This window comes from Ranitomeya imitator, chromosome 1 (assembly GCF_032444005.1).
Source record: "Ranitomeya imitator isolate aRanImi1 chromosome 1, aRanImi1.pri, whole genome shotgun sequence".
NCBI classification, from domain to species: domain Eukaryota; kingdom Metazoa; phylum Chordata; class Amphibia; order Anura; family Dendrobatidae; genus Ranitomeya; species Ranitomeya imitator.
In genome coordinates this window covers 854,295,189-854,314,138 of record NC_091282.1, presented here as the reverse complement: position 1 = coordinate 854,314,138, position 18,950 = coordinate 854,295,189, and the positions used below count along the sequence as shown (strand labels likewise).

Genomic DNA, 18,950 nt, shown 5'->3' with positions numbered 1-18,950 from the left:
AATCTGTGCATGCGCCACCTCCGGCGTCCATTTCAATGGAGTCCACTGCATTAAAACCATGGAAGTGTGAGAGCTCTGGACAAAATGTAGGCGGAGTCCTCGCACATCCGAGCATCCACTCCTACCAGACCTGGGACTCGCAGCATTGCCCTACAGCGTCGCACCTCTGAACACCCCTCCTCTCAGCCCGGTTTTGCAACTTTCCCCACCTTCAAAGAATGGAGAGGTTTGTGATCTTTATAGTAGGTACACTTCAACTGTGAGAGACAAAATCTAATAAAAAATCCACAAAATCACATTGTATTATTTTTACATAATTAACTTGCATTTTTTTGCATGAAATAAGTACTTCATACAATAGAAAAACAGAACTTAATATGTGGTACAGAAATCTTTGTTTGCAATTACAGACGTCAGACGTTTCCTGTAGTTCTTGACCAAGTTTGCACACACTGCAGCAGGGATTTTATCCCACTTCTCCATACAGATCTTCTGCAGACCTTTCAGGTTTCGGGACTGTCACTGATCAACATTGCGTTTCATCTCCCTCCAAAGATTTTCTATTGGCTTCAGGTTTGGAGACTGGCTAGGCCACTTCAAGACCTTGAAATGCTTCTTACGGAGCCACTCCTTAGTTGGCCTGGGTGTGTGTTTCGGACCATTGCCATGCTGGAATACCCAGCCATGACCTATCTTCAGTGCTCCTACTGAGGGAAGGAGGTTGTTGGAGTCATGTATCGCAAGATTTTGTCCATCTATCCTCCCTTCAATACGGTGCAGTCATCCTGTCCCCTTTGCAGAAAAGCCCCCCTAAAGTATGATGTTTCTCCCACCATGCTTCCCAGATGGGATGGTGTACTTGGGGTTGTACTCCTCTTTCTCCTTCCTCCAAATACGGCGTGGGGAGTTGATACCAAATAGTTCTATTTTGGTCTCATCTGACCACATGACCTTCTCCTATACCCCCTATGGGTCATCCTGATGGCCATTAGCAAACTTCAAACGGACCTGGACATGTGCTGGTGTGAGCAGGGGACCTTGCGTGCCCTGCAGGATTTTAATCCATGACGGAGTAGTGTGTTACTAACGGTAATGTTTGAGACTCTGGTTCCAGCTCTCTTCTGGTTATTGACCAGGTCCTCCCGTGCAGTTCTGGGCCGATTCCTGACCTTTCTCAGAATCATCTTTACATGTAATGAGTGCAGAGTAGGAGGGCTTCTTAAAGAGAAACTAACAGGTCTGTGAGAGCACAATCGTTGCTAGTTGGTAGGTGATCAAATACTTATTTCATGCAATAAAATGCAATTTCATTATTTAAAAAAATCATACAATGTGATGTGATTTTCTGGTTTTTATTTTTATGTTCTTTCTCTCACAGAATGAAGTGTACCTATAATAAAAATCAATTGTATGTGTAAAAAAGTGTGTATTAGGTTTTCAATAACTAGGCATGTCTTTCTGAACTCATGTAGAAGCCTTGTTTTATCTCAATTTAGAACATAAGTGGTCTAACTTTTGCTGACTTATAATTGTTCTAATAATCATTATTCAGACTCTTCTCGAAGCCTTACCATTCTTACAAAGTAATGGATGCTCATCTTTATTACCGAGTTTCGGGAAGACCTCTGAATCTCATGTCTCCAAAGCTTGCTGTGCCCCGTAGAACTGAAAGGCTTTTATTTCTGGTAATCACTTTAACATTTACTTGCAGGATTCTAAACCACCTGTAATTTCTCTGCAAAAGTTGATTGTGCGAGAGGTGGCAAATGAAGAGAAAGCCATGTTCCTCATAAGTGCTTCATTAAATGGGCCGGAGATGTATGAAATTCACACTACCTCCAAAGAAGAGAGAAACTCCTGGATGACGTTAATTCGAGAGGCTGTTGAGAGGTACTGTGGTTTAAGAAATATCTTCTTTTGGGAGCTTGCAAGATGTTGATCAGTACAATTAGTTAAAAGGGTTGTCCCGGGAACAAACTATATTTTAATCAATAGATCTTGGAAAAATAAAAGTTCTACCATTGGTTGTGTTAAAAAAAAATGTTTCTATTAATTTTTTTTTTCAAATCAATAGTACATGTGAATAGTAATAATATCAACAGTAAAAATCAATGAAACGTAAAAATAATATATATATTTGTACCGTGTTAGCCAGTAGATAGAAAAATATTTGGAATTGAGAGTCCTCAGTGGTTGATACCTTTTAATGGCTAACTGAAAAGATGGTAACAGATTGCAAGCTTTCATTACTACTCAGGTCTCTTCATCAGGTAGTCTATGCCTGATGAAGAGGCCTGAGTAGTCTCGAAAGCTTGCAATCTGTTACCATCTTTTCAGTTAGCCATTAAAAGGTATCAACCACTGAGGACTCTCAATTCCAAATATTTTTCATGTGACAATAAGAAACTTTGTGATATATCTTTATTCGGGAAATCCGCTACTTTCTCCTTTTGTATTTCTCATTCGTTCACAAAGATATATAACTGTTAAAATGTCTTCAGTGAATCCAGAATTTCCCATTACTGAGCTAGGAAATGACAGTTGGTTCGTGTAAAGGGAAGTATTCTGATATATACACAGGGTGGGCCATTTATATGGATACACCTAAATAAAATGGGAATAGTTGGTGATATCAACTTCCTGTTTGTGGCACATTAGTATATGGCAGAGGGAAAACTTTTCAAGATGGGTGGTGACCATGGCGGCCATTTTGAAGTTGGCCATTTTGGATCCGACTTGGTTTTAACGTAACATTATTCTTTCATGAGTTATTTACAAGTTTATGACCACTTATAAAATGTGTTCAAAGTGCCGCCCATTGTGTTGGATTGTGAATGCAACCCTCTTCTCCCACCCTTGACACACTGATAGCAACACCGCAGAAGAAATGCTAGCACAGGCTTCCAGTATCCGTTGTTTCAGATGCCGCACATCTCGTATCTTCACAGCATAGACAATTGCCTTTAGATGACCCCAAAGATAAAAGTCTAAGGGGGTCAGATCGGGAGACCTTGGTGGCCGTTCAACTGGCCCACGACAACCAATCCACTTTCCAGGAAACTGTTTATGTAGGAATGCTCGGACCTGACACCCAGGATGGTGCTAGGGTGATATTCACCTTACCGGCACTCGCGCCCTGGTTGCACATATGCAGGCAGAGGGCGTGGCCAAACAGGAGAGGGACCCGCCGGATTTAAATATCCGACAGCGGCAGAGCTCTCTCTTCTTTCCCTCTTCCTGCTCCCATCATCACATCCACCTCTGTCCCCATCTACTCAAGTACCATGTGTTATCATCAGCCCGAAGCCTTTCTGTGTGCAACGGCCGTGGCTCCTCTGTCAACCCTGCTCCCCACCCACACTGACCTCTACTGTCCTGTCTCTGCTCCACACCAGCACTCCGTATCCTGAGCCCTACTTTCGGCTCGCCTCTGCTCTACTCCGGCACTATACTCCCCGTCTGGCTCTCAGCCCCACTGCCCTCAGCCCTGTCCCCTGTGCTCCATACCGCCGCCCCTTATCTCTGTGTGCCCTTCAGTAGGCATCCTCATCGCTCCCAAGCAGCACACCAGAACCGGGCTAAGTTGCTAAGTATCACTACTTTTAACCCCTTGTACCAGCCGTAGTTATTAACTCTTTGATAGGGATATTGAGTAATAGGCGGGTGGGCTGTTTTTATTGTGTATGAATTTTGATTACGTAATATGGGGGAGAAATACAATTAGGTAATTGTGGGTTTACGTGTATATTAGCATTGTGTGTTATTGCTATTATTGTATACAGTGTTAGTGTGTTAATTTGGTATAATGACTATAGACTTGTGTGTAATAAATATTGCCGTTCATATAGTACATTACAAAGGAGCCAGAGAAAGTTAAGGTGTGCGGTATTAGCCCAGTATTGGTTATTGATAGTCAAGCCTGACATTAATAATATACCGAATACCGCCCTGTAACAGTGTACAGAGAGAATAAGAGAGTTTTCTCCCTGAATGGAAAAATGGGTTAAATTAAAGGAATAGGAATTCTTCTGGGCATGCTCTGTTTCAAAAAACCGGAATCCGTCATTGGATTCCATCTTCTGACGGACAGCGATGGATCCTGCGCCCTTAGGCTTCCATTATAGACAACAACGGACGGCGCAGGATCCCCCACTGTCCGACTTTTCGACGTACACAAAAAACGTTCCTAGATCCGTTGTCTCCTGCCGACTGACAACGACTTTACGATGGATGAAACGTAAGGCCATCCGTTACAATCCGTCGCTAATACAAGACTATGGGAAAAAAACGGATCCAGCAGAAACATTTGCTGGATTCGTTTTTTTCTAAAAGCGACTTTTTGTGACTGATTCTAAAAAACGGATGTGTGAAAGAGGCCTTACAAAGATGCTTATTTTCATGAGTACTATTGATTATATTGATTAGTGAAGTAAACAATACGTCGGTTACTTTTTAAATATCCTTTGCCATAGGGAGAGACGAGATTAGTTTGCCAGCATCCCCAGCCAGCTCCACCCCGTATCGCTCCAGGTGATATACAGGTCTTGCCTTCCTATGTATACACATGGATAAGACCTGTCAGGCAAAGGAGGAGGCCGAGGAGTTCTCCAAACTAGTCTTTTCTCTCTATGGTCCCTGGCCAGGGGTGGATCTGCAGTCTGTGTTTTCTCTGTGTTGCACTTGGCTGCAATCATGCAACCAGGATCTGATTCAGGATGCCCACTCTTAGGGCAGCATGAATTGACTAACGGGTTGCTTTTAAACAGCATCTGTCAATCGGATCATCCCTCCTAAGCAGTTTATATGGGCATTCAGGTCACAGGAAGTCAAATAAATGACACATTGATATTTGTGATGTGATGTTTTACGCCAGAGATATCAATTTTTTTTCTTATATGAAAATGAGATGTTAATATCTATGGGCCGGGCAACAAACTGCCTCCAGAGAGTATTTTAAATGAAACAGCACGTTACCATTGTCAGATATGTAGATTAAGAGAGCAGACTGTCAGTCATTACATGTCTCACACTGGTCACTCTCCGTTTCATTTAATATAAGCTCTGGAGGCAGATTCTCATGCAGATCTGTGTCCGGCCCATATCCCTGAACAGCTTATTTATATTTCAGAAGAATGTGTATTTCTCTGGAATAAGACATCGGATCGCAGATATCAAGATTTCATTTTATTTAGCTTCCTGTGACCTGAATGTCCAGGTGGGCTGATCCTACTGACAGATTCCTTTTAAAACCTCAGCCTGTCGTCATGGTATCCTACAAAGGTGATACACTTAGATGATAGATATTTTTGTTATATGTTAGATAGTCTCACAGAGTTTTATGTTTCATACAGTTGTCCAGATGAAGAGACAGGTTTTCTTAATGAAGCCGATGAAGAGCGAAAACAAGTGTCGGAGCGTGCTGCTAGGAGAAAGGATCTTCAAGGTATTATAATTATTTAGTAGTTGGTTTCTAATAATTTGGATTACCAGATTAAATAATCCATATGAAACATTTGTTTGCTTTGCTTGCAGATCGCCTAATCATGAAGGACACAATAATCATACAAAGTCTCAGTGAAAAACTGCAGATTTGTATGGAAATGGCTGAGATGTATGGTTTTGACGACTCTTCACAAGGGTCCAGGGTTCGATTTCTTGTTGGATCTGACAACGAAGAGAATGCAAAAGGAGAACAGCTGCTCCTTTCTGCCATAGCTGAAGGTAAGATGGAAAATATTACACCTATAATCCACTATATACAAGTTGTCCACTGATTTGTTAAAACCAATCAGATCTCGGAATGAAGTTCCCTTATATACATTGGACGAGTTTGGCTGATAGTTTGAGTACATAAAAGCCCTAGACGATTTATTGTTGGGGGGATATTAATCTGGCATATACGATTTTGTACTTCAAATCATATTGTCTCCCTGAGATAAGGTGGGCTAAGATATGTCTGGTGATGGCTCTTTCATAAAATATTCAGGAGCGTTCAGCAAAGTCACCGCCCCTGTGTATAGGAGAGATGGCTGATGCCTGAACAATCAACTCAACTAGGGTTCCTCCGACAGTCCTCTACTGTGGATTGTGGACTTTTGATCTGAGATTTAATTGCTGTGGGCAGCTCTTGTAGTGTCACAGCAGAACTTCAATGGTGTGACCCTGCGAGTGTCACAATTGCAGGTATATATGCAGAATGTAGCCATCACGTAGAGCTGTCCTATACTTTTTGGGATTCAACAGCATTGTTTTTTCGTTATGGTTCGCAGTCTACATAAGCGCCCTTTTCTCCCAATTTTTAATTCTTTAACGACCTGCTTCATACCATGCAAATGCCGGCTGTGTTACCGCATCTGCCTGTAACTGTTTCATCAGAAGCTTACTCCGATTACTGCTGATTAATTACTGGAATGATATCAGTCTCTGACAGCAGCATTTCAATAATGCCAATGTCCCTCCTGAAGGCCACTGTAACCGCCATCTTGGCCCAGCCACAGGTTGCGCTTCATGCGAGAACCACAATTTAACTATATGTACTGCATTACTGTGGTATCGGAGTCTATTAAAAAATTGCGCACACAGAACTACATTGAAATGCAAATTTGATTTAAATACAGGATAAAAATTAAAAGGATGGACTGGTGATGCATGGCAAGAAGCCAAAAGGAGGCACCTCACAACGGCAAAGTGTACAATAAGCAATATAGCCTGGACTGAATACAGCCGGTTTCCACCTTACAAACTGACGCTAGCAATACATGATAATTATATGCACAATGCATCTTTCCTTCACAAGTAGTAAACTGTGCAGAGCATGCATAATAGTGAGGGTAGAGTAGACCGTGTGCAACTAAGCTATAAACTGAGGGAAGATTACTATACCTAAGCCAAGCGATAGCGCCCATTCCCCTAAGTGTGCTTCAGCATGCGGGCCTTTTTCTAGGGGTGTAGCATCATGGAAAGATTGAGCCCCTTAAGTATTGTGGATAGTCCAATCAAATTGCATATAGCGGTCTGTAAAAAAGATAATGAAAGACTGCCGATGATTGGAGTACGAAGCACTGACATCAGACTACGGTCAGCGTCAGTAAGGGCATCATCATTGGAGGGGGGGTGGGGTTGGCCACAGTGACATCATGCAACCAACGTGCCGATGGTTGAGATGCCGCCAGGGGCGCCAAGTAACTGGACATCAGGGCGCATGCGCACCAGCAAATACTGCAAGGCAAAGACTAGATGGCTTTCAGAGTATATAGTACAGAATCAATCACAGCGATTACTTAAAGGGAACCTGTCACCCCCAAAATCGAAGATGAGCTAAGCCCACCGGCATCAGGGGCTTATCTAAAGCATTCTGAAAGATGAGAAAAGCAGGTTATATTATACTCACCCAGGGGGCGGTCCCGGTTCTGTTCTGGTCCATTGGGCATCGCGGTCTGGGGCCTCCCATCTTCTTACGATGACGTCCTCTTCTTGTCTTTACGCTGCGGCTCCGGCGGAGGCGTACTTCGTCTGTCCTGTTGAGGGCAGAGCAAAGTACTGCAGTGCGCAGGCGCCGGAAAAGGTCAGAGAGGCCCCAGCGCCTGCACACTGCAGTACTTTGCTCTGTCCTCAACAGGGCAGACAAAGTACGCCGGAGCCGCAGCGTGAAGACAAGAAGAGGACGTCATCGTAAGAAGATGGGAGGCCCCGGACCATGACGCCCATCGGACCGGGACCGCCCCTGGGTCAGTATAATCTAACCTCTTTTTCTTATCTTTCAGGATACATCGGGGGCTTATCTACAGCATTACAGAATGCTGTAGATAAGCCCCTGATACCGGTGGGCTTAGCTCATCTTCGATTTTGGGGGTGACAGTTTCCCTATAAGGTCAGATTACAGTATCATCTAAGATTTCCTAGGATGGGGTCAATCTGTTGGTACATACCAAAGGTGCATATGAATAATATAGACTGTAAACATCAACAATTATGCACACGGGCCCCCATACATGAAATATAAGATAAAGTGCATGTGGACATGCAGGGATAAATATAAATGAAAAACCATTGCACCCATACAAATACGGTGCAGAGAGCTGCTTAAGTGTTCTTCAGCAGAGGAACGGAACACTTGGCAGTTATAGCTATATTGACTGGAGGTGAGTGCAAAATAACAAGGTAGCCAAAAGCTTACTAGTAGGTATGGAGTGCTTTGAAATATTATAGGATGAAAATAGGGTGAGGTGCAAAAAAGCGCATAGAAGTCACAGGAAAGAGTATCTAAGACCATCCTACAAGTTAGTGTGTCCCTATAAGTGTTGGAATGTTACTTGGATAGCTTCTGACTAGATGATCGCGCAAGTTGCGGCAGCGTCAAGCGGTAATAGATGGTTACGACGGTAAATCTTGTTTCAGCATACAATCCACAAGTAAAATGGGCCAATGTGCTTTTATAACCTCTTGCATCATTTGACACTGAGTAATACTGATGGTCTTCAATCTGCTGCTTTTTCCCCCAATTTGAATTCTTGATTTGCTTCATACCATGCAGATGACTGCTGTCTTACTTCTGCCGCTTACTCCGATCGCTGCTGATTAATTATTTGTATTCGATCAGTCTCTGATAACGCCAATGCCGCTGTTGAAGGCCCCGTGACCACCATCCAGGCCCTCCCGTCAAGCTCCACCGCGGGTTGCGCTTCATGGGAGAGCCACAATTTCACTATATGCACTGGAATACTGTGGTATTGCAGAACATAGTATAAACGATCAAACAATCACAGGTTCAAGAGTGCTATAGGGTGAGCGAAAAGTCAAAATTGGAATAATAAAATAAGATCAAAAATATCTAAAAGATTAAATCACCCACTTTTTGCAGCTTGAAAAATAAAGGAATACAAAAAATAAATATATTTATCAGTGTCCAAAAGAATCATGAAAATCGGAATACCAGAATTGCCGTTTTCAGAAAAATGCAATAGAAACTGATCATAGTTTAATATGTACCCCACAACTTATTTTTTTTGTTTTTTTATTCCATAATTTTATTTTCACCACTAGAATAATAAAACATTTGGACAGGTTGGCAACTGCTGTAATCGTCTTGCCCTGGAGAATCATGCTGCGGGATCATTTTTACTGCACAATAAATGCAGCATAAACATAACCCAGGCCAATAACTTTTTGTTCTGACATTTCACTACACATGGCTTTTTTTCTCCTTTTGTCTTGTACATTGCTCGGTAAAATTAATTAAAACTGCCAACTCTTTTCTCCAAAACTGGCCGTCCTAAAGTTATGGCGAACTGAAATATTTTTTCTTATTTTTTTTTTTCTTTTAATATATTTTGAAAAACAGGGGAGGAAAAAACTACAAATTACTGGTTCAATAAGTGGTTAAGGATGAGCTGTTAAAGCGGTTGCCCACTACTTGGTTAACCCCTTCTCACGTCACATGTTTGGCCCCTTTAAAATTAAAACACCTATACTCCCCTCCCATGCCGACACGTTCTAGTGGTGTCGGCACTTGCTCTACCGGGGCTCACGTGAGGATAAGTCAAGTGAGCCCTGCACCCAATCATCGCTTGCATCTGTCTTCCCTCCTTTCGAACATTTACGTAATCAAGAGAAAGTGATCGCTGTGGCTGGCCGTCCACCTTCCCTTGGTTACTTGTACGTCTGAAGGCGGAACAGTAACAAATTTTGGCTTGGGAAATGAGAAGAGGTTGTCCAAGTAGTGGACAACCCCCATAACTGTTCACTTGACAAACCTCATAAACCTAGAACAAAAAGATAACACCTTTCTTCTGTGCTTCTTCACCTTTGTATTCATTTTTGTAGCTGAAAAAATTGAAGCCATGCTGCTGTCCCGGTTCTCCACCCCATGTGACGATCCCAGCTCTCCGGTTCCCACTCTGCCTAGAAGATCTGAGACTTTTGGGGGCTATGACAGCAACTGTGGACATATAAACAAAAGTAAGAATATTTCTTCATTACCAATGAAGATGGAAAATGTTTAGCTCGACTTAAAGATTATTTGGCTCAGTTTATCTGTAAAGCAGTGGGTTAAAGGGAATCTGTCAGTAGGTTTCGTTATTTAATCTGTGAGCCGCATGATGTAGGGGCTGAGACCCTCATTCCAGGAATTTATCACTTACTGGGCTGCTTTGTTTGTTTTGAAACTATAATCAATAAGTGTTTTATTAGCAGGAGATTATCATTAGAGAACTAGTTGTCCCGTGCCATGTAGTCTTCCTGCTGTGAGTAATCCTGCCTCCGCCACTGATTATCAGCTTTCCGCCAATAGAGTGTACACAGAAAGCTACCAATTACTGGTGTGGGCACTGTTATACAGGGCTCAGCATTCAGGGAACTGCTAGATCTGCAGCATATAAAACAGTGATTTTTTATCAAAACTGCAACAGGCAGCCCAGTAAGTGACACATTGCTGGAATTAGTGTCTCTGCCCCTGTACCATTCTGCGCTCCGATTATATATCAAGAACCTGGTTATAGATACTGTTTAACATGTAAAATAAAGATCCCTCAGTCATGGTCCACTGCATGGAGTAATCAACCCCTAAGTGATCAGACATTTCGTGTTTTAACGGGAATCACTTTTTAAAGTCTTTTGGTACAAACGTAAGTTTTCCAATATTTTTTTTTCCTAGTGTTGTTTTTTTTAAACCTTTACTTGAAAATGTTTTCTTGTATGTTTTTTAGTATTTTTGGAAATGTGTTAAAAAAGTTGCAAGAAATATTTTTTCTTTAATTTTGCTAGTAAATTTCCACTACAATAAAGCTTTGGGATATATTTCTTTTTAAATATGTGTATATTCTCAGATTACAGCCATGAAGTGCTTGTTTGGTTACTAATAAAGCGGACCTTTCACCAAATTTCTCATGTTGAACTGGACACAAAAATTAGTAATTCTAGCTGCAGAACAGAATAAAGCTTAATTTGTTTGTTTTCCATTTCGCCTCGGTTGTGGAGATATTAGCAATCATATTTGCAATTAAATGTCATCTTTATTCAGGACATTATTAAAAAATAGTACTAAACTTGTACATGAGAGGAATGGGGTCCCTGACGATCCACCGACCAGTTTCGAGCTTTCAGGTCTTAATCATGGCGTCCCCATGATTAAGACCTGAAAGGTCGAAACGCGTCGGTTGATTAGCAGGAACCCCATTTCTCTCATGTACAAGTTTAGTACTATTTTTTTTTAATAATGTCCTGAATAAAGATGACATTTAATTACAATAACTTCCACGCTGGAGACTACGTCGTCTTTCTCTTTGCAATAATCACAGTATGTTGTATTCAGAACTACACACTGTGATGGAGATGCAGGTTCTGAGGGACCCTCCCTTCTAAGACGCTAAGTCACAGATCATATGGGGAAGCTTGATTTTGGCTTTTAATGTAAGCAAGCCCCATGATAATGCTCCCTTTCATGCAGTCACAGATCAGAGGAGTGTGGTTTGCTCTTTGTTTTGTTAAGTGTCTTCACAGTCTTTGACTTGTGAGGAGGAGCCGGTAAGGGGAGGAAGCCATGAATTGTAACAGTTACCGTGTATACTCGAGTATAAGCGGAGATTTTCAGCCCATTTTTTTGGGCTGAATGTCCCCCTCTCGGCTTATACTCGAGTCATACCCAGGGGTCGGCAGGTGAGGGGGAGCGGGGGCTGTCTAATTATACTCACCTGCTCCTGGCGCGGTCCCTGCAGGTCCCTGGCTGCCCGGCGCCCCAGCTTCTTCCTGTACTGAGCGGTCACATGGTCCCGCTCATTACAGAAATGAATATGCGGCTCCACCTCCCGTAGAGGTGGAGCCACATATTCATTACTGTAATGAGCGGTAACGGTGACCGCTCAGTACAGGAAGAAGCAGCGCCGGGGAAGCAGGGACTGCACAGCGCCAGGAGCAGGTGAGTATAATGGGGAGGGGAGCGCTGCGCGATATTCACCTGCTCCCTGTTCTGACACTGCTCCGTCTTCTGTGTCTTCTGCAGTGACGCTCAGGACAGAGGGCGCGATGACGTGGTTAGTGCGCGCCCTCTGCCTGAACGTCAGTGCAGAAGACGCGTTTCTGCTGCAGAAAAATCTGCTGCAGTTCTGCACTAAATCTGCATCGTGTGCACATACCCTTAACCTACTGATGTCTCAATTAATTTTACTTTTATTGGTATCTATTTTTACTTTTGACATTTACCGGTAGCTGCTGCATTTCCCACCCTAGGCTTATACTCAAGTCATTAAGTTTTCCCAGTTTTTTTGTGGCAAAATTAGGGGGGTCGGCTTATACTCGGGTCGGCTTATACTCGAGTATATACTGTAAGTTGCGAAAGAGAAGAGGGGAGAACAGGAGTCGTGACAGCACACAAGCTGGGAAGGAAGATGCAGGCAGCGCAGAACAAGCAGTGACACTGTATTATTCACGGACTTGTCATTCAGTGCTCTGCCTTTGCTCATGTGAAGGCGCTTTCAGGGAAGTGGGGACTGTAACATACAAGCTGGGAAGAGGCAGGCATAGATTACAGGAAGGGTAAGAAGATAGATCACAAAGGAATAAATAACATTACACATCAGGCTTGCTCAGGGGCCTGGCTTGCATAATTAGCAAGGGAGAAAGCCATGCACCCCTGATCTATGAGTCCATGGAAGGAAACAAGTGGGCTGGTTAGCAATAGGAGCCATAAGTAAGCCTCACCCCCAGACGGGAGAGTGCGCACTCAGGAGCTGCAATGATTAGTCCGGAATAGCATATGCTGTGAGTTATGGAAGCGCTATCATAGATGATAGCCTTTATGGTTTTTGAAGTTATGTCTGATTACTTTATCTCCCCAAAGTGCCCCTTTTAATATGCGATCTGTATAGCTACTGTACTTATATCTTAGATTTCAATCACCGTAAGCAATATATATAATGTTCTAATGCTACATTCTTTTTACTTGGGGAAATTCCGCCTGTTTTCCATAACTTGGGTGTTGGTGTGGTGATATCTAAATTAGAGCCTTGTTGTGTTTTGGTTTGCAGCGGGCAGTTTTAAGCAGCGAGTCAAGGACCGACGCACCACATCTACCAGTTCAGAGACTCCAATTCAAGACTTTTTGTTCAATGAGGTAATACTTCTAACCTTTTGCATTATGAGGTAAACGTATAACCATCTGTGTTTTGGTTTTTATTGAAATCGTATACAATTAGTTTGTGTACCACTTGGTAATGGGTTTTAACTATTTTAAAATGGTGTTGTTTGTTTCTTTGCTATATTTTGCGTTTTACAGAGTTACTGTATATGCCCAAGGAAGACTAAACAAGTTCAAGGTTTAACATGTTGTATATTTTCCTTTCATAGACAGATGTGCCCATATTAGAAAATGACAATGCTCCAGAATCAGAGGTAACCTTTTGTCCTTGACCAAAAATATATGCCACACTTCTTATCTACGGCAGATATCTCATAGTAGCTAGCTAGTTATAACACTGTGAATTGAACATAGAGGAAAAATAAGGGGAATGAAGTGTTGATATGAGATTGGGTTAGATTTCTCTTTGTACAGTATGTCTGCCATTGATTACCAAAATTATAATCTTACTGATGCTATAGAAAAAAGAGCAAAAAAGCAGCAACAGGCAGACAGCGTACCTGGGCGCCATGCCTCCAAGGCAACCACCAAACATCAATATAGAAGATAAAAAATGGAGGCAGCAAACCAGTTAAAGGTGAAAAAATTGCCATTTAATAGACCAAAGTGGTGACATTTCGGCTCAAGGATGTGAGCCTTTTTCAAGGCTTCAAACAGGCTCACATCCCTGAGCCGAAACATCGCCACTTTTGTCTATTAACCCCTTAATCCCATATGACGTACTATCCCGTCGAGGTGACCTGGGACTTAATAAGTACGTCATACGTGCTCACGGGGTGAGCGCAGCCGATTGCCGCCAGGTGTCAGCTGATTATTACAGACCGCTCCCAGCACATTAACCCCCGAAACACTGCGATCAAACCTGATTGCAGCATTCCAGCGGCATAGGGAAGCATCGCGCCGGGAGGGGGCTCCCTGCGTGCTTCCCTGAGACCCTCGGAACAATGCGATGTGATCGGGTTGTACGAGCGTCTCCTGCCTGCAGGCCCCCTAAAGTTAGGGGCTAAAAAAAGTGGGTGTGCAACTAAACATTAGGTTAGTGATTCACAGGAATGCTAAATCCACAAAAAAGTACATATTGTGAGTTTGTAAAGACAAATCCAGACACTGCTATGTTTTAGAACAACCCAATGCTCATTTTTTATTTTTTGCAAAGTACTTAAAAACGATATACATTTCTCCATGTTTTGAAGTACAAAACAATGTGCAATGTTCCCAATGCTGGAAATAAAAACTACTATAAAGATTTTGTGATTAACTCATGTTTTTGAACACCCTGCTATTATTTTGCACGCTACTGTAGCTTGTTGTAATTCCACCAAATGTGACTTGGCACTTAGCAGTCAGTCATAAGGCTGGCAAGTAGTAGGACACTCTTCTAAAAGATTGGCTTTTTTATTCTTGATTAGTAACCATTATTATTTGTTTTTCCAGATAATTTTGAAGGTGACAACGCTGATACAAATGCTTTACAGCCTACAGGTGAGTTACGTTAAATAAGAAAAAAAAGTTCCAATGTGCAACAGTTTGTTTGCATATTCTGCTTCCGTATCTGGGAGGGACATTTCAGGGATCTTTCAATATAATTTCTGAATCCATCCCCTTACAAGCTGTATCTATTGAAGGGAAAGCATAGACAAACAATACATTTGTTGGGTAAAATGGCTACATACAGATTCTAGTTGAGATTTAACAATGTGTTTTTAAGCGGAGTCTGCCCCCCTCATTTTTAGCTAGCTCTCCTGTGATACAGGGGATTTAGCCCCCATCTGTTCATCACATGTTGTGATGAACGAACCTCCGAGCTCGTTCATCACAACACCTCTTATCTGGCCTTGCACATCTGGTGGTCTTTTGCGCTCACAAACTAGCCTAGTATGGTACAGTACCTGAGATAATAACTTTTAATTCATATGCAAATGAGGGGCTTTGGTGCACCCTTTGCATGACCAAGAGCTCAATAGTCCATTACACCCCCTCATTTTGCATGTTGGTGGCTTCCCCTACTTCTGCCTGACGGCGCTCGCTACCTTACCAAGTGCTACCTGAAGTCAAAGTTGCATCAGATGCATTCTTCTCCATGGCTCCTCTCTGCTAACCGGTCTATCAGTGTAGTGAGCAGAATCGGCAGAGAGGAGCCAAGGAGGAGAACACACAGCCAAGAACAAGCGGTGTCAGTGCACATATATGGTTGTCGACTTTAGGCAGCATTTGCTTTGGGAAATTAACGCTGTCAATTGGAAATTTGGGAAGCCCCCCAATATGCAAAATGAAGGGGCTTAACAGTGCACCCCTCATTTGGATGACCATTAAGTTATTCTAAAGCACTGTACGTGTAATGGGCACAGTGCTAGCATGTTTTTCATAGGGTCGAAGTCCTGTATATTACTGTATAGCTAATTTAAAATGCATTTTAAGGAAGATAGACCCTATAATAGCTTTATGACAGTTTCGCCTTTGACGATCATTTGAAGTTTTTTTTTTTTTTTTTTTTACAAACTTTTCATCCATATAGTGATTTATTTTTATTGTTTTAAATCTGTATTACATCAACATATTTGTTTTTGGGACTGGCTTCCACACGTAGCGTCAGTATGGCTTTAATGCCCCCATTGAGTTCTGCTAGTGAGTAGAAATGAGCGCATTTGCTGCAGAGGAATCCCGGCTTCCTGGATCGTGGCGGCTGATCAGCTGTACGGTGCCGCAGCTGCATGTGTCACAGTCACGACACGCACGGAGAGCCTGTTTGTTGGGTTCTCCATGCATGTGTTGTGACTGACACAGCCGCGACACTTGCAGCTGCGGAGCTGATCGACCAGCGCGATCCAGGAAGCCGGGATTCCTCTGCAGCTTATTCGTGAAGCGCTATAGCTTGCCAAATAAGAGGGAACCCGAGCAAATTGGCTCATCTCTACTAGTGAGCCTCTTCTAGAAAACCAGACAGACCGGTTCATGAACTAGTCCATTCACTTCCATTGACCCGCGTTCTAATTGTTCTGTTTTGCACATGGACAGTTCATGTGCTTGTCTAACCTGAGCCTAACTTGTAACTGTGTTCTGTTAATTCTCAGGCCTTGATAGCACAGCAGGACAGCTACATAGAGGCACAGAGAGAATATGAAAAGCAATCGCGACAGCAATCATCCAGGGGCAATTGGTTGCTTGAGCAGGAGAAGCAGCGGAACTTTGAAAAACAGAGGGAAGAGTTTGCTAATGTGCAGAAGCTACAAGACCAACTTAAACAAGAAAGACAGCGGTGGGAGCGTGAAAAGAAAAGGCAACAGAAGGACATGGAAGCTACTGAGATGACGCTCCGGCAAAGAGAGGAAACTTCACGGATTGAAAAGGAGAAGATGAAGCAGGAACGGATAGAACTAGAGGCACAGAGAGAAGCCTATCAGCATGACTTGGAAAGGTTGCGCGAGGCTCAAAAGGCAGTGGAGAAGGACCGAGAGCGTCTGGAGCAGCTGAAAAAGATAAAGAAGCCCGTTGGATCATTTACTCCAGAACTGGTGCAGGTCACATTGGTTTGTATACTCTATATTATGCATCTGTTCTTTTTATTACAGCAATTCCAACAGTTTGCTTTCTAGGTACGTTTCCTGCACCCAGCTGCAGGAAAAGCCTCAGCGTTTCTCCAGCCCTATTACTTGTCAGACTACTTGTATACCTGTTTGGTCCTGATGGACATACAGTTCTCATCATAAACGAGTACACCCCAATAGATAATTTTGTGAGAGAACCAGTAGTTTCCTTTCAGTGTTGACATTTTCTATAAGATACCATGCAACTATGAAACGGTCTTGCCAAAATGTTTGAAATTGTTCTCCTGTTCAGTGAGCTATTGAATACAATCTTACTTTTTATAAGGGGTGTACTCATTTATGCTGACCACTGTACTTCTGCTTAAGAAGGCAAAATGAGAAAAGACTGTTTCCCAAGCACGCTCAGTAAATGTATGTTAGAAATTTGGTTAATATAAGATATAGAGCAATCGGTGGCCTAACATAGTGCATAGTTAGTGTATGCAGTCCAAACGGGAGCCATTATTTTTATGAGTCGTCTGTAATGTCACTGAAAGTTAAGTTAAAGAAAAAACAGCATTTAAAGTGACATTAGCAGTGTTTTATTTATTCAGGGTTTAACACATTCTGCAAGTTTTAATGGAGAAGGAATGCAGAACTTAGAAGGAGCCAGTATGAAACCTACCGCCAAAAGCACTGCCTCGGTATCAGCTGCTGACTACCTGGAGAGGCCTGAAGTCACACGTCGAGACAGTACCTCCATGGAAGCTAGACCTGCATTGAAAAATGAAGTGCCTATTCATTTGTTAAGTGCCACTAACCAGATCCAGAAGCCCACATTACTCACAAAGCAGCAGATACCTACCAAGCTGGCCACATTGACGAAAAGTGGGAGGGACAAGTCTAGTAGAGGAAAATCTCATCGGACTGACAGTTCAGGTCAGTGGAAAACATCTTAAAACTAAGCAACTGCAACCTCCAGTGAATAATGGCGTGGCAAAATTATATTGTGATTATTTGTTTATAGAGTAACTAAACTTTCTTAGTGATTGTCCATGCGCTTGAATTGCCTGCAGACTGGTAGAGATTCCCGGTCTTGATACCCCCACCGATTGATATGCCATGAGAAGTGCGCAGCTCCGCTAACGTGAGCGCACAATAAGTGGGGTATGGCTTCAATAGCAAGCATTTTGGCAAAATTAGTTGAAACAAGCAAATTCAAATTTCAAGAGAGCCTATCATTTCTAGGGTGTACTTAGTTTTTTCACATTTTCACACATTATACGATTGTTATGAAATTGATCATGACCCTGGCTTCAATTAAAAGCATATTAGATATTCGAAATCGGATTAAAAAAGTGAAAAACGTACTTAATTGGTCAAAATGCGTTGTGCATACTAAATATTTTCCAGAGTACCCAAAATCTGACAATATTTCAATCCAGTTGCCACCAGCTACACGCTTGTCTAGTTTTCTTTTTAGCAGAAGCAACCTTTGGTTCATGGAGAAAACTCTACCCCGCACCACTGTCACAGTCCTGTAAGAACAGGGTGGATGGGCTCAGTGTGGTCCTCAGGGCAGGTCCCCGGACTCCCATCATACAGTCTTTATAGAGGGACAGATGCATAGTGGAGTCCAATCAGGGCGTATGTCACATTCACATGGTGGTCACATTACCCGTTTGTGGACCACCTATTGCATTGGTTTTACGGTAAAAAAAAAATGGAGATGCAAAGGATAAAACAGCAAAAGGAGCAGGCAGAAGAAAACAGCAGTGCAAGCATGGTTCTAACACATCATTAGGCTTGTGGTTTGGTTAAAAACATTTCTAACCTTTCATCACACACAGTTTCATGTAAATGGTATTGTCTGTAACAGTATCCATAGGTCACAGGCCACTATTTCCGTCCAAGCTCTCTGAGAAGGATGACAGTGTTATGAAGATCCGAAGAGCTGCCAGTCCAAGCCTAGTGAGCAATCAGATAACGTTCTTCCAGCAAGGTAAGCAGATAGGGCTCGAGCTTGGGTCAAATATTTTGAACAGCTTCTTTCTGAACAGTATACAGCATAGTATTCCTACATCTGGAAGCAGAAATGGCGCAAGGTCACAGTAGCTCTGTCTGGTGCCAATGCATGGACACCTTATACAATTAGCCTGCAAAGTAGTCCTTAACTCTTTCATCACTCACCTTCTTTACCAAGCAAGGACTTGGAGCTTTAGCCTCCTTACCCTAAATAATGAGCCCTTGCCTGATTAATTTCCCAGCATCCACCTTTTCACTGTTTTAACCCTGAA

General features: G+C 42.5%; 1 protein-coding gene across 4 annotated transcripts in view; it reads left to right on the top strand.

The window, feature by feature from the left end:
- ARHGEF18 (Rho/Rac guanine nucleotide exchange factor 18) overlaps positions 1 to 18,950 on the top strand; it is a 91,118-nt gene that overhangs the window by 69,473 nt on the left and 2,695 nt on the right. For 2 of the 4 annotated variants that reach the window (XM_069741713.1, XM_069741736.1), the window contains 10 exons: positions 1,712 to 1,890; positions 5,352 to 5,443; positions 5,533 to 5,721; positions 9,823 to 9,957; positions 13,020 to 13,105; positions 13,339 to 13,383; positions 14,564 to 14,611; positions 16,201 to 16,656; positions 17,268 to 17,592; positions 18,533 to 18,655. In XM_069741713.1, coding sequence (XP_069597814.1) covers positions 1,712 to 1,890; positions 5,352 to 5,443; positions 5,533 to 5,721; positions 9,823 to 9,957; positions 13,020 to 13,105; positions 13,339 to 13,383; positions 14,564 to 14,611; positions 16,201 to 16,656; positions 17,268 to 17,592; positions 18,533 to 18,655 — 1,678 coding nt within the window. The remainder of the gene's footprint in view (positions 1 to 1,711; positions 1,891 to 5,351; positions 5,444 to 5,532; positions 5,722 to 9,822; positions 9,958 to 13,019; positions 13,106 to 13,338; positions 13,384 to 14,563; positions 14,612 to 16,200; positions 16,657 to 17,267; positions 17,593 to 18,532; positions 18,656 to 18,950) is intronic. The other 2 variants (XM_069741729.1, XM_069741723.1) reach the window with 2 other exon arrangements.